Raw genomic sequence first — 12,841 nt, 5'->3', positions numbered from 1 at the left:
ATTATCATTGCCTGCTCTAGTTTATTATTACATTATTATACGCTAATTTTATTTATTATTATATATTATGCTACATGGCTTTATCAGCACACACTGTATGTGTGATTAAGAAAGAGTTGATTCTTCTTCTCTACTCATCTGTAGAACTATCTAGGTAAACTGTTGCGACTCTTTTCTCATGAGAGCTCTTCAGTGGAGCATCCACCATGTGAGACTGAAGCACTCGCTCAGAGCTGGCCTGAGCTTGGCCATTGTTCATGTCCATCTGAAAGGTGAAGGACTGGGCCTCTGATGGACCCAGCTGGATATGCTTCTCAGATTTTTCAGGCACTGACTCTCCTTCCAGACCCTCAGTGTGTGTAACATCCTCATGCTTGGAGATCCTCAAGCTGTACCCTCCTGCTGCACCACTCTGGAGAGCTTTTTGGAGACCTGGATTAGAAGACCGAAGAGCAGCCATAATCTGCTCTTCAGACAGTTCATCGTCATCTGATTCGAGCAGGCCAGACTCTTGCAGCGTCTCAGACACACTCAGCTCGGCGGTGATTGTCGTGGTTCCGTTGTCACTGGATTGTTGCACGTTTCTGACCGTTACGTTCTGTGAACTGTCACCGCTAACTTTCGTGAGGAAAGCCAACTCGTCCTTCAGTGAACCAGACACAGACCCTTGGATCTTCTCCAGTGCTCCCTTAAGCTGTTGCTTGGGGTTAAAAGAAGAGTCCTCTTTGAACATCTCAAGCATGGACTCCTGCACCGTTGGGGACACGTGAACCTCCTCTTCGATGATGCACTCTGGGATGCTCTCTCTGACAAACGAGTGGTCACTTGACATGTACTTGTACTCGTCAGCATCCTTGGTTTCAGTTGGAAAGCTTTCGTCTTGATAATACCTCTCATCCGACAGGTCATCCACCATGCCATAATGGCCATATGAGGTTATGCCACCAACATCCTCTTCAGGTTCAGACAGATTCTCATCTGGAGTGGAGACAAAATACTCGTCTTGGTCATGGGAAAAATACGGAGAGACATTCTCCCTAGAGCTTTCCTGAACTCTTACAAAGTTGGTCTCCGAGCTTTTCATGGCATCACCACCACTCTTTTGATTCTTAGAGTCGTGAGGGACGTTCTCTAGTTCCTCGATTTGGAACACAGCTGAAGAAGCCGGGAAGAAACCGGCCAAAGCCATCTCCTCTGCCTCATACTCCTCATCGCTTTGAGAGTCGACAGGTTCCTCTATGATTTCCACATTGACCGACTTATTCACCAGGTCCTCTGCCCCTTGCAGTCCGCTCAACAGATTCTGGATCATGTTCCCCGTTGCTGTGCCCTTGATGTCCTCCAGTGACACTTTCTTCACCCCTCTGCTGAGTAATTCTTCCAGTGCAGAGTCTGAAGAAATGTCCACCTCCTCCTCCACCTTGGACTCCAAAATGATCTGTGTCTTAGTCGTGCCGTCCTCCTGCTCAATTTTCTCCACATGGTAGGTCATCTGTGGTGACTCTCCAGAGAGGCTGAATGCAGAATCCATACCAGCAGGTTTCATCACATTCTTAATGATCTCCTGTACCATAGGAGAGTCTAGTGGCTTCTTCTCACCCAGGTCTACCTTCGGCTTTGCACTTTCTTGACCTTTGACATCACGCAAATCCTCTGGCTTGACTTTACTCTTGGCATCTGCCTCTGTATTTCTGTTGAAGCTCATCATTGGCGGCGACACCACTCTCACTTTGGGCTCAGCTGTGGGCGAGGTGATGGGTCTAAATGTATCCTTTACAACAGCTTGTGACGAGGCAGCTGTGATTTTCACAATCTTTTCCTCTGCTTCTTTCTTCTGTGGGCCTTCACCATTTCGGTTTAGGTTTTGGGCCATGGTTTTGTCCACGGCGGTGGCAGCCGAGGATGCAGCCTGAGCTTTGGTGAAAGAGACCATGTCTCTCCTGGATGCAGAGGAGCCCTGGTGGAGAGCCCTGCCTGTAACTGAGATAGGAATGATCCTAGAGGGACTCATGGTTCCAGATCGAGGCACAGGAGGTCTACTCTGATTTGAGGTGTTCTCCGAGTACCTGACATCCGTATGTTGTCTGGTGGAGGTGGAAGCCCTGGGTTGGTAAGGTTGTGAAGGCAGCTTGATATCTGGGAACACAGAATAAATGAAAATGTCACACACAGTTGCTGCTGCAATTTATGTTAACCACTTAAACCGCAGCATGCCTATCCTTGGGGGGATCATTTGCCAAAAATAGCAGGAGACCTTGTGAGCTTGTAGATCGGCTATTTTTGGCAAAGAGATTTGGTGCAAATGTAAACGTTAAGTACAGTTAACTCAGGTCCATTTGACTTAGAATAGAGGGTGTTTGTCAGCTATAAGACCTCCTCAAACGGAGCCTCTTATACAACCCACTGACAGCTCCCTGCGAGTACAGGATATCTCAGTTACAGAGGGTTTACGTGGTTAATGTTATAGTTCATTATGGAACATGACTAAATGGATATAATCAATCAAATAACTCAACATTATGATAATACTGAATATAACGATAATTCATATATTATTTTAATTACTTAAAATAGTTTCATAAAATACTCCAATAGAGGGTATGCGCGTGACATCAGTATCATACCCGGAATTTATGTGGGAACGCCTACTCAGTGTCAAAAAACTACTTTCTGGCCATGACAGCCCATACATCCAAACAGAAAGGTCCTATCTGATTGCATTAAACGACATTAAACAAAGTTAAACTCACTTTTCCACTTTATTTGCCACTCGATCCTGCCATTCACTTTATGCATGCGCATACCCTCTATAGTCTATTTGAGCAGATTATTTTGTTATACTGACCATATAGACTCTATATGGTCAGTATAACAAAATAATCTGCTCAAATTATAATTGATGAATTCCAGTACCTATTATTCTTTCTCTTTGATGCCGATTGACCCTCCTGTTTACCTCTTGCATATCCACTCTTTCACCTTCCATGAGGGCCCTGAAAAACAATACAAAAACATTTGTCAAAAGTAAATACCGGTAATTAATTGTGCATAGTTTGTTAAAGTTCTTATTTCAACGTCATTCATATTTATATTTTGATACTTAAAACCATTTTGAAAATACCTCATAAGTTGTTCACTCAGTTCACTCAGCTCTGCCATCTCAAAACACGGAACACGATAGGCTTAGAAATCAATCCATGGACCTGACCACGAAAACACGAAAACATGCCATCTGATCTGACCATAAACTAAACTTGATCAACTATCTCACCTTTCCTTGGCCACGGTTCAAGTAAAGACACAACGAGAGACAGCATAAGTCCTTCAGAAAGGAATAACCTCACTGGAGTGTGCTTCCCAAAACAACACTCCTAAACGACAGACCTAAAAATAACACCCACAATGCCCCGCTGTCTGGCCTTTGCAATGAACAGAAAATGTGCACAGGCAAGCTGGTCACATACAGTAGACCCAGATTCACAAGCAAGTGAAGCCATCCCTATGACTAAAGAAACATTCAGCCTATTCCAAATATTCAAAACAAAGGCCCAGATGTGCTACTGGAGAAAACTCCATATAGAGACAAACAAGCAGATAGTTCTTTGGCAAATATACCCCGGAAGTGATCTGGACATTAACAGACACAGAGTTCTCTAAGCCCCTCAGCTAGACAAAGTTCCACTTCAAACTTCAACAAGGATGGACAGATGAGATAATGGAATGCATAGATAACATCAGGGGTGAAGAGATCATATTAAATGAAAATATTATGTTTCTCATTGGCTTATATACTGTATATAAATAGCCATGTGAACAGTGCCTTTGTGTTAAAAATAGTCTGACAACAAGACTTCCTGATGCTATATAGGGCTGCCCATGACAACGCGACGAGCAAACCAACTTTTCTAAACACAGTGCAACTGTTTCAATTCAGCTCGGGCTTTTTTAACATTGTATCATGGTTAAAAGATAACATAAGTTGACAAATTCATGAGGAAGTATATTCATTTTATTATTATTTTTATTATTGGATGATGTATGATGATAAGAGGGCCCCTCACTTTTTTTAGGATCATTTTGCTTATGTCTGTGTGGTGAAGTGAACGGGGACTAAAGACCCATGAGGGAGGGAGGAAGGGTACAGAGTTTGTCGAGTGTTGTTTTGTGTCGAGTCCTAATTGTTAACGCAAAGCTAATTGTACCATCTCTGTTAGATGTTATGTTGTCGAGTGTGAATTGTTTTGTATCTGTATCCGGAGTCACCAGAGTGATTATATCTTCACCAGACTAGGTTGCTGAGCCAGGGTTATGTAAGTTGTGATTTGCAGCTGCCAGAATGTGAGGAAGCTGTGGGGGGAAACAGCATTTCTTTGTGGGTCTGTGTGAACACAAACTTTGGCTTGTGATTGGCTGATCACCTCATTGCGATGATTTGATTGGCTGAGCAAAGTACATATTGAAGATAAAAGTGATGGCAGAAAAGTAAAGACGTGAAAAGTGATTGCCCGGAATGACTTTTGTTGGCTGAGCACGGAATGTGTTGTATGATGATGTATGATGATGAGAGCGCCCCTCACTTTACACAAGTGTTACAGACAGACAGACACACAGACACACACACACACACACACACACACACACACACACACGGCATTATTCCTTCTAATGTGTGCAGCCATTAAACGTGCATTACAAGGGGAATTAGGTATGTTCAGACTACAAAAACAGAAAATAAAAGGTCTTACCTGTAAGCAGCCACCTCCATGCCCAAATCCATCTTGACCTGAAGGAGATGCTGGTAATCACGCACCTTGTTTGCTATGCTGTCGGCCAGCATATTCCGCTCATTCTCCAGCTCTTCAATAATCATCTAAAGAAATCCAAGAATAATTAAATTGTGACACTTTTTGTTTTATGTTTTTTTTTTGGCTTTCACCTTTATTTAATATTTTTTATAGAGGGACAAACAGTAGGCCCACGGCACACTGCCAGCCTTGGGCTACCAGCTAAGGTGCCTGGACCGCTGAGCCCAGGCCCAATTGTGACCCTTTAAGATCTTTTAAGTTACATTGATTTAATTAATCTCACATATTTCACTATTTATACAATGAATATAATTCATTGACTATAATGAAGTAGATCTCAAATTCTGCCCGAATTGGCCCGACCCGACAATTTCAGGCCGGGCCAGGCCTAAAATGTATGTGGTAGGGTCAGGCCGGGCCTCGGGCTACCATGATTTTTTTTAATATATTGCATTTTATAGTAATAAAAATAATACTGTCTGCTTGTGTATTTATCTATTATGAAGATGGTGTTGATTGGCCAATCATTCTGCCCAAACCCGACCCGGCCCGACCCAACGTTTTAGGGCAGAGTCGGGCCTAAAATGAATGCTAATTAGTCGGGCCGGACCAGTTAAGGCCCAGTTAGGGCCGGGCCTTAATTCTCAGGCCCGTTTTGAACGCTATAATGAAGTCCCCTCTTTTTTGACGACACCGAGTCTCTTTGCAGAAGATCTACAAGCCCTCAACGTCTTGCATTGCAAAGTGTTGTGTACCAGACTGAAGAAACCTGATCTTTCCTGTATTATTGTTTGTTTGTTTGCTTCGGTTTGAGCAGCAGTTTATATTGAGGCTACTATAACCTATTCCTGTATGAAGTTGGGAACATGACACCGAATTGGGTTCTGAATGGCATATTATGCTACATGAGGGCTATTTAAGGCACCCATCTCTGATTCTCTGACACCTATCATTTAAAGGCGTAGAATGTTGAAGTGGCTCAGCACTTCCTATTTTACCCCTCGGATAACATGAATCATCTGCAACAGGTAAGTCTGTGGCTGTCCCTTTAATTCCTGTTGTCCCATAGAAGGACAGTTTGCTTCACACACCTTGCTTCTTACAGATTGCCCTCAATGAGTATTAACAATGGTCTCTGCTCTGAGAAGCTTTTGACAACATTAAAGCTGGTATTCTTATAAAAGCAGAGTAGCCAGTCCAGTCTAGTCACTCACTAGCCTACTGACTGACCAGCACTGGACTCCATCTTAGAGTGGGGATTTGTCATTCCCACCACAGATAATTGGTTTACGTGTCTCGCTACCATCCAATGCAAGTTTGGAGGGGTGACATATATGCCATTTGCTGAATACGGTATATCCAATCCTTTTAGATGGGGGAGGGGGGGTTGTAATGCTGAATGCTAGATACTGTACAAAGTGTATGCATTCATTTTTATATTTATGAGTTACATTATTGACTTCAAGTTCAGACCAAACCCAGCAGTATATATCTATTGAATTGGAAGAATTAATACAATGAAAATGTATACATGTTTTACTGTGTCATGTGCTACCAGTGTATCCCACTCTGTGGGATTATATGACACATAAAAACAGAAACAGAAATCATAAATAATTCCTGTTGTTATTTCAGCCTGAGTGGAGAGTGGAGACCCAGCCTTCTTACTGTACATGTACATAGCCCTCCTCACCAGTCCTTTTCAAGAAAGATTTCATATTGGGGGGATTTCAGTTTTTCTAAGTCATCCAACCACAATCAATGCTTCATTAAAGTCTCTGTCTGATAGTCATAGAATGGACAATACAATACAGTATACAGCAATAGCCAAAGTGTGTGTGTGTGTGTGTGTGTGTGTGTGTGTGTGTGTGTGTGTGTGTGTGTGTGTGTGTGTGTGTGTGTGTGTGTGTGTGTGTGTGTGTGTGTGGAGAGAGAGAGAGAGGGGGGGGGGAGATAGCATCATAGCAATCATATAACATAATGCCTTGTTCATGATTAGGGGGGCAGAGGGCTGGCACAAATTAAATATCATCTTCAGGACCAACTTCTTGCTAATTCATTTTTAGCTGCAGCTGTATGCTTGCATCACTGCTGATTGCATTGTAGTGGGTGTGGCACTAGCTAGGCAACAGCAGAGGGAGTAGCCAGAGTCTTTGGGACAAAGGAGATTATACATAATACTGGGATAGATGTGGGATACAATTGTGGCAATAATGAAGCTGCCTCCTCAAATGTATTAATTGTTGTTTTCTGTCTTACATAATATAATAATACCGACGTCATTATTACCTGATACTGGTTGAAATCCCTGCGGAAGTTGTCCTGCATATTCACGAGTTGCTCTTCAAGGTGCATTTGGATGTTACTTTGCTGTTCCACTTCTGCGTGAAATTTGTTAAACTCGGAGGCGTGTAGCATCTTTTCCCTTTGAAGATCATTCAGGCGTGCTTGGTCGTCTCTTATTGACTGCTCCATCTCTTCTACCTTTCGTTGATACATTTCAAATGTGTCAATCCATCCTTCGGAGAGGGTCTGGGCGCATTCTTGCACATCTTCCAGGGATGTGCAAGGACCGTGATAAGTTTGAGTAACGGGCACCATCATCCGGGCATCCACCTGATTGCGAAGATGGGCAATCTGTTGCCTGTGTGCGTCCTCCAAGTGCTTGTATTCACCCTCTAGTTGGAATAAACGTTGTTCGAGTGCAACGTTATGGTTATGAGCACCTTGAAGCTCCTTCTCACAGCCTTTACGGTCGCCATCCACGCCTTTGCATGTGTCAGTCTCCATCCGGCGCAGAGACTGGATCATCTGAAACTCTCGCCATAGCTTCTCTCTCTCCATCTCGGCCCGGGACTTCTCAAACGACAACTGTCCCACCATTCCCCTCAGCTCCCGCACTTCATCCTTGTATCTGTGTTCGCGTTGCGCCGTCTTCGTTTGCCTTATTTTGTTGATTTCGGTGATCAGATGTGCATTTTCGTGCTCCAATTGCTTCGTTCTTGACAAGTACTGGGCAAGTCTGTTGTTGAGCTCCTGCAATTGATGTTTTTCGCCCTCGAAGGTTCTCCTGACTTTAAGCATTTTGTCTTGTTGCGATGAAACAAAAATTAAATACTGACGATTATAATGGAATTTGTTGTTAGAAAGGTTCTCTGACTCCTGGTGTAATTTGCGTGTGCGCAGCGCAAGCAAGCAGTGTGCTGTGAATGCAATGCAACGGTGTGATCACAGTGCCTTTGACCATAGCCTTTGACAAGTGCAGAAGGTGGGCGGGTCTTCATTATAGTCTCAAGCGATCCATTTATCTGGCAGATGTTCACAGATGCGTTCTTAAATAGCAAAAGAGCGCTCTCATGTGGACAGAAGAGATGTTGTATCGAGTGTTACACGGTAAGTGGTTACGTGTGTTTGTGTTTACTTGAAATAGCGAAACTGACCCATGGCCATGGTTGGAGGTATGAATCTATTCATAGATAAGATAGGGTAAGGTAACCAATTGAATGTAAGATGTGACTGTTGTATAGGCTACTGTCTATTATTGTTGTGGCAGTGCAGGATTTAGAGATTAATTGCATAATTAATCTAGAACTGCTGCACTCTGTCGAGTGCCTATACTTGCTTGTTGCACGCTATAGGCCCTGCCCTACTAGTGCGCAAGCGGTACTGTTGACCGCTACTGTCAAATCTCAGCTTCAGAACATTAATTACTTAATATTGACCAATACCAGAGCAGAACTCTCACCACGGGACTCGGGCAATCAATGAATACAGTTGCAACCACTATATTAAGTATTTCATACATCTTTAAGTTAAAAAAAATTACGTCATATTGTCTCGTTATTGTTAATGGCATAATGTTTGTGTTGGCACCGTTTGTTTTACATCACCATTACATCACCTAATCAACATGAATTATATTTTAAAGGTATATTCAGTGATTTTACTTAATTCAAATATCACTTATTTTTTTGTTTTGTTGTGATAATCCTCCCTACTATAGAGTGTGCTGGCCATATAAGGAGTTCCTCCCTGTCCCCAGTTAACCCCTGGGGGTCAAAAAACCTTAGGTTTCGTTTTTGACTCTCTATCCTGATTGGACGAAAGGCTGGGTCCCACAGCCAAAAACGAAACCTAAGGTTTTTTTTTTTTTTTTTTAAGATATTTTTTTGCGGCTTACGCCTTTATTGATTTTTTAAGGGATAGAAAGTAGGCTGACAGGAAACGGGAGAGAGATGGGGGGATGACATGCGGTAAAGGCCGTGTCGGGTCCGGGAGTCGAACCCGCGGCACACCGCGACTGGATCACCAGTCCGGTGCCCAGACCGTTACGCTGCGGCCTGGGCCAAAACCTAAGGTTTTTTTGAGTGAAATCACTGAATATACCTTTAATATATTAGCGCCCCTCACTTCACACGGGTGTGATTTTTTAAAATATTTGTATTGTTTTTTAAAATGTTTCACATACAATCATGAAAAAGACACACTTTACAAATATACACTTCTATATAACAAAAAATAACACCTGTGTGAAGTGAGGGGCACTCTTATCATCTTACAACATCGAGGAGGGAATTCGGTATAGCTTGCAGCTATAAATGTTACTTTATTCAATGGTCATCTAATCCATGTCTATTCACTTATAAGAATGATTAGGTGGTGTAATGATGTAAAACAAACAGTGTCAAAACAAACATTAAATTCTCTATTGTTGATGGGATTTAATGTTTGTGTTAGGGACAAAAAAAACATTAATTTATCTTCATTGTCAATGGTGTCATGGGTCATAAACAGGAAATCATCATAAAAGGAGGTAAAAATTGAAAAGATATTAAACAGTGAGGGGAAAAGGGACTCTTCACAGGGGCGAGTTTCGAATTGCAGCCATCCGTAGGTGCCCTTTGAGAGCGGTTTTGAAGGAGTCATGGGAGTCACATGTCTTAATGACTACAGTAGGGTGTTCCACATTTTGGTGGCATAGGAGCGAAATGGAGCCTTGTTTTAATACCAATAGGTGCATGCATAGTCGAAGAAACCTTGTTAGGATCTTCAAGGTGTTTTTGTTAACCAGTGAGGAGATCCTGTATGTGCATAGAAATCTTGTTCTCAAGGTTGACTTTTTTGATTACGTTAGTGGCCATTTTATCACTGTAAGGATTTGCCTTCAGGATGGAACCTAGGTAGGTAATTTCATCTTTTCGTGTTTTCGTTTAGGTTGAGACTGGCTCATGGGCTATTACATCACCATGGTACATCGGCAAGAATGTATAGACAAGGCGCAGACAAGTATGTAGGGTTGAGCAAGGAGGTGGTGAGGCTTCACAGTTATGGTTTTTACTAAAAGACAAGAGAAACATAATTATACAATTCAACAGTGCATAAATAGACAGACAATTAGGTACCTAAGAAGACATAACTAGACTCAAAGGGGGGGGGGGGGATGGGTAGGCCTACAACTACATATTAGGAATACACAAATGTGGGAAGTACAAACATTCAATATAAGTTACTACTAATACAAAAGTGACTATGTGCACTGCACATTACACACACTCGCTAGAGTTTCAGGAAAACAGATAAAGATTACATTTAACACTAAACAATAAAATGCAATATACAAATTAACATCAACAAACTGACTCACTTCAATGACACATAACAAAGGCATGAGGCTCCAGGACAGAGGGCTCTCAGATGATGGTGGTGGTGGAGCTGCTTCTGCTGCTGCTGCTGCTGCTGCTGCCGCTGCCGCTGCCGCTGCCGCTGCCGCTGCCGCTGCCGCCGCCGCCACCGCCGCCGCCAAACACTGACTGCATGGACACTGGACAGGCACGCAGGCAGTATATATAGCTGGCCATTGATTGAGGTGTGAGTGGGAGCAGGTGAGATTACTGATTGAGAGGGAGTGACAGCAAGTGAGGTGGGTGGGTCCACATGGAATAGGCCAGGGGGAGGGTTGGTGTTGATAACTAGGTTGACTCTTTTCTACACTGACCAAGAAGCCATCTGCCTTGCTGAGATTACTATTTGAACCAAAGAGAATGGATTCAGTTTTTCCCAGGTGTAAAGATAGTTTGTTATCAGCGAGCCTGCAGGTGCAAATTCTACCGAGTTCAGAGCTGAGGGCCTTTTCAACCTGTTGTTTGTTCCTGTCCGAGACCAGCAGTGCTGAGTCATCTGTGAACAGGAACAAGTTGCAGTCACAAGCTGATGTCATGTCGTTTACATATAATGGAACAGTCAAGCCCCTAGTATGCTTCCTTGTGGAACGGCACAGCTCACTTGGAGGGGGGGACAGTGTTCCGTTCACCTCCACCATCTGTTCTCAACTTCTCCCCCCTCCAGGTAGGATTGCATCCAGCTAACTGATGTCCTATCAAAACCAATTGCTTTTAGCTTGTTAACCAGCCCTGCAAGCCAAATGACGTCATGATGACGTTATGATGACGTCCTCCAGTGACTCCGGTGACGTTCAGGACTAGGCCAGATCACAGCCCATATGGGGATGATCTTTACGTCGTTTCCAGGACGTCTTCACCAGTTGAAATAATATAGCTTATTCTGGGCCAGATCTGACTAGTTATGATATGACTTAAGTGGATCTGGCCTCGATTGGACTCTCTGTGATTCATCCAGGGACTTCCGTCTTAGTCCAGCATGACCATGCCGCAGTATTTGCCAGCATCCACCTCGTGTTTGATTTGGTCGCTCAAATAGAGGAGGCATGTGTCAGTGGAGTGGGATGTTCTGAAGCCAGATTGGAATTTGTACATTAGTTTTTTTTAAGAAGTTAAAATGTAGAATACTGGACACTAAAACAAAGTTTTCACTGGTAAACAAAGACTGTCACTGGCAACTGCAAGTTCAACTCTCCAGCAGCAGAGGGCGACTCTTAAACATAGATTGGGCCAGCCTGGTGAGGGTGACGCAGTTTCCAGATAAACGAAACAAAGATGGACAGATTGGACGATCGGCAAAGAGGTATAAATGAAAGTACTAACCAACTCGCAATATTTTATTCCAATTATAAAATATAGGCTAAACATGGAATTGTAGGCTACTATACCTATTTATAGTCAGATAAATATTAGGCCTATAATCTTTAAAGTAGTGCAACGAACAGAATTTTTGATTAATGTGAGCACAACACAGGCAGCCTACATTTCACACATTAGCGCACAAGTTTAACAAAACATTGAATGTATTTTGATGTATTATATTTTTGTTTCATTCATTTAATTAGGCTATTTCATTAACACAATGTCCCCCCTTTGCTTAGTTTAACACATCAACATTTGCATTTCAATTTGCTGGCTAAACTGGAATTGACCCTCCCATGACTTTTATCAAATGTAGCTAGGCCTATATTATAAATGTATCCTATAAATATTATAGAAAGAAAAAAGTTAATAAATGAATTATGAAATTAAGGAACATGTTTTAGTTGTTGTTTTTCTGTTGTTCTGTGTTCTTTTTTCACTTTCATTGGCAACTGGCAAGTTCAACCCGTAGGGCACAGTAGGCTATACGCTACCATGCAGAATCAGCCAGATTTGATAGAAACTCAAAAACTAAGACTGCTGTTGTTGTTAATATAACCTATGACATTTTTGCTTCCCTCGTTAGCCTATATGCTTAAAAAAGAAGAAAACATCTGAGAAAAAATAAACGTGTAACATGTGCATTTTTGCTCATTATTTAGGCAATGTGACACAGTCACAGTGAGACTCAATTAACTATAGTCTAAAGTCCGAATGCTGCGGCAGTTCAGTATTCAGTGAGCTGCTACAGGGGGTAAATTGTAGACACATTTTAGAATTTAATTTCAATTCAGTAGACCTATTATCAATTAATATTGGCCTAATTAAATTAACTGCTCTTATATGCCTACAACACTGAGTAAAACGCGTCTGCAATATTATTCTGAACAAATTAATTCAAGAGTAGACCTACATCAAAATCTGCAAGAACGCCCACGCCCATTCCATCATTCCATTTATGCGCTGTCCAGAGCTAGGGTGAATCCCATTACTTGG

General features: G+C 42.4%; 1 protein-coding gene across 1 annotated transcript; it reads right to left on the bottom strand.

Annotated features, from left to right (window-relative positions):
- Positions 1 to 55: 55 nt before the first annotated feature.
- On the bottom strand, positions 56 to 8,026 carry synm (synemin, intermediate filament protein). The gene is made up of 4 exons (XM_083763634.1): positions 7,095 to 8,026; positions 4,746 to 4,870; positions 2,914 to 2,993; positions 56 to 2,136 (listed from the first exon to the last, which is right to left on the bottom strand). The coding sequence occupies exons 1-4, from the start codon at positions 7,887 to 7,889 to the stop codon at positions 131 to 133; spliced, it is 3,006 nt and encodes a 1,001-aa protein (XP_083619760.1). The 5' UTR covers positions 7,890 to 8,026; the 3' UTR covers positions 56 to 130.
- Between the last annotated feature and the right edge of the window lie 4,815 nt (positions 8,027 to 12,841).

This window comes from Protomyctophum parallelum (genome assembly GCF_964188405.1).
Source record: "Protomyctophum parallelum genome assembly, chromosome: 4".
In the NCBI taxonomy this organism is placed as follows: Eukaryota; Metazoa; Chordata; class Actinopteri; order Myctophiformes; family Myctophidae; genus Protomyctophum; species Protomyctophum parallelum.
Note: the sequence above shows the minus strand (reverse complement) of the source record. Positions and strands in the feature narration are given on the sequence as shown.

Excerpts from the sequence above, each read along its gene's own strand:
- synm (XM_083763634.1), bottom strand. The coding sequence starts at position 7,889 with ATGCTTAAAGTCAGGAGAACCTTCGAGGGCGAAAAACATCAATTGCAG. Across the intron at positions 4,871-7,094 it reads GGGATTTCAACCAGTATCAG|ATGATTATTGAAGAGCTGGA; the intron begins GTAATAATGACG and ends GGATTTCTTTAG. Across the intron at positions 2,137-2,913 it reads TCAAAGAGAAAGAATAATAG|ATATCAAGCTGCCTTCACAA; the intron begins GTACTGGAATTC and ends CTGTGTTCCCAG.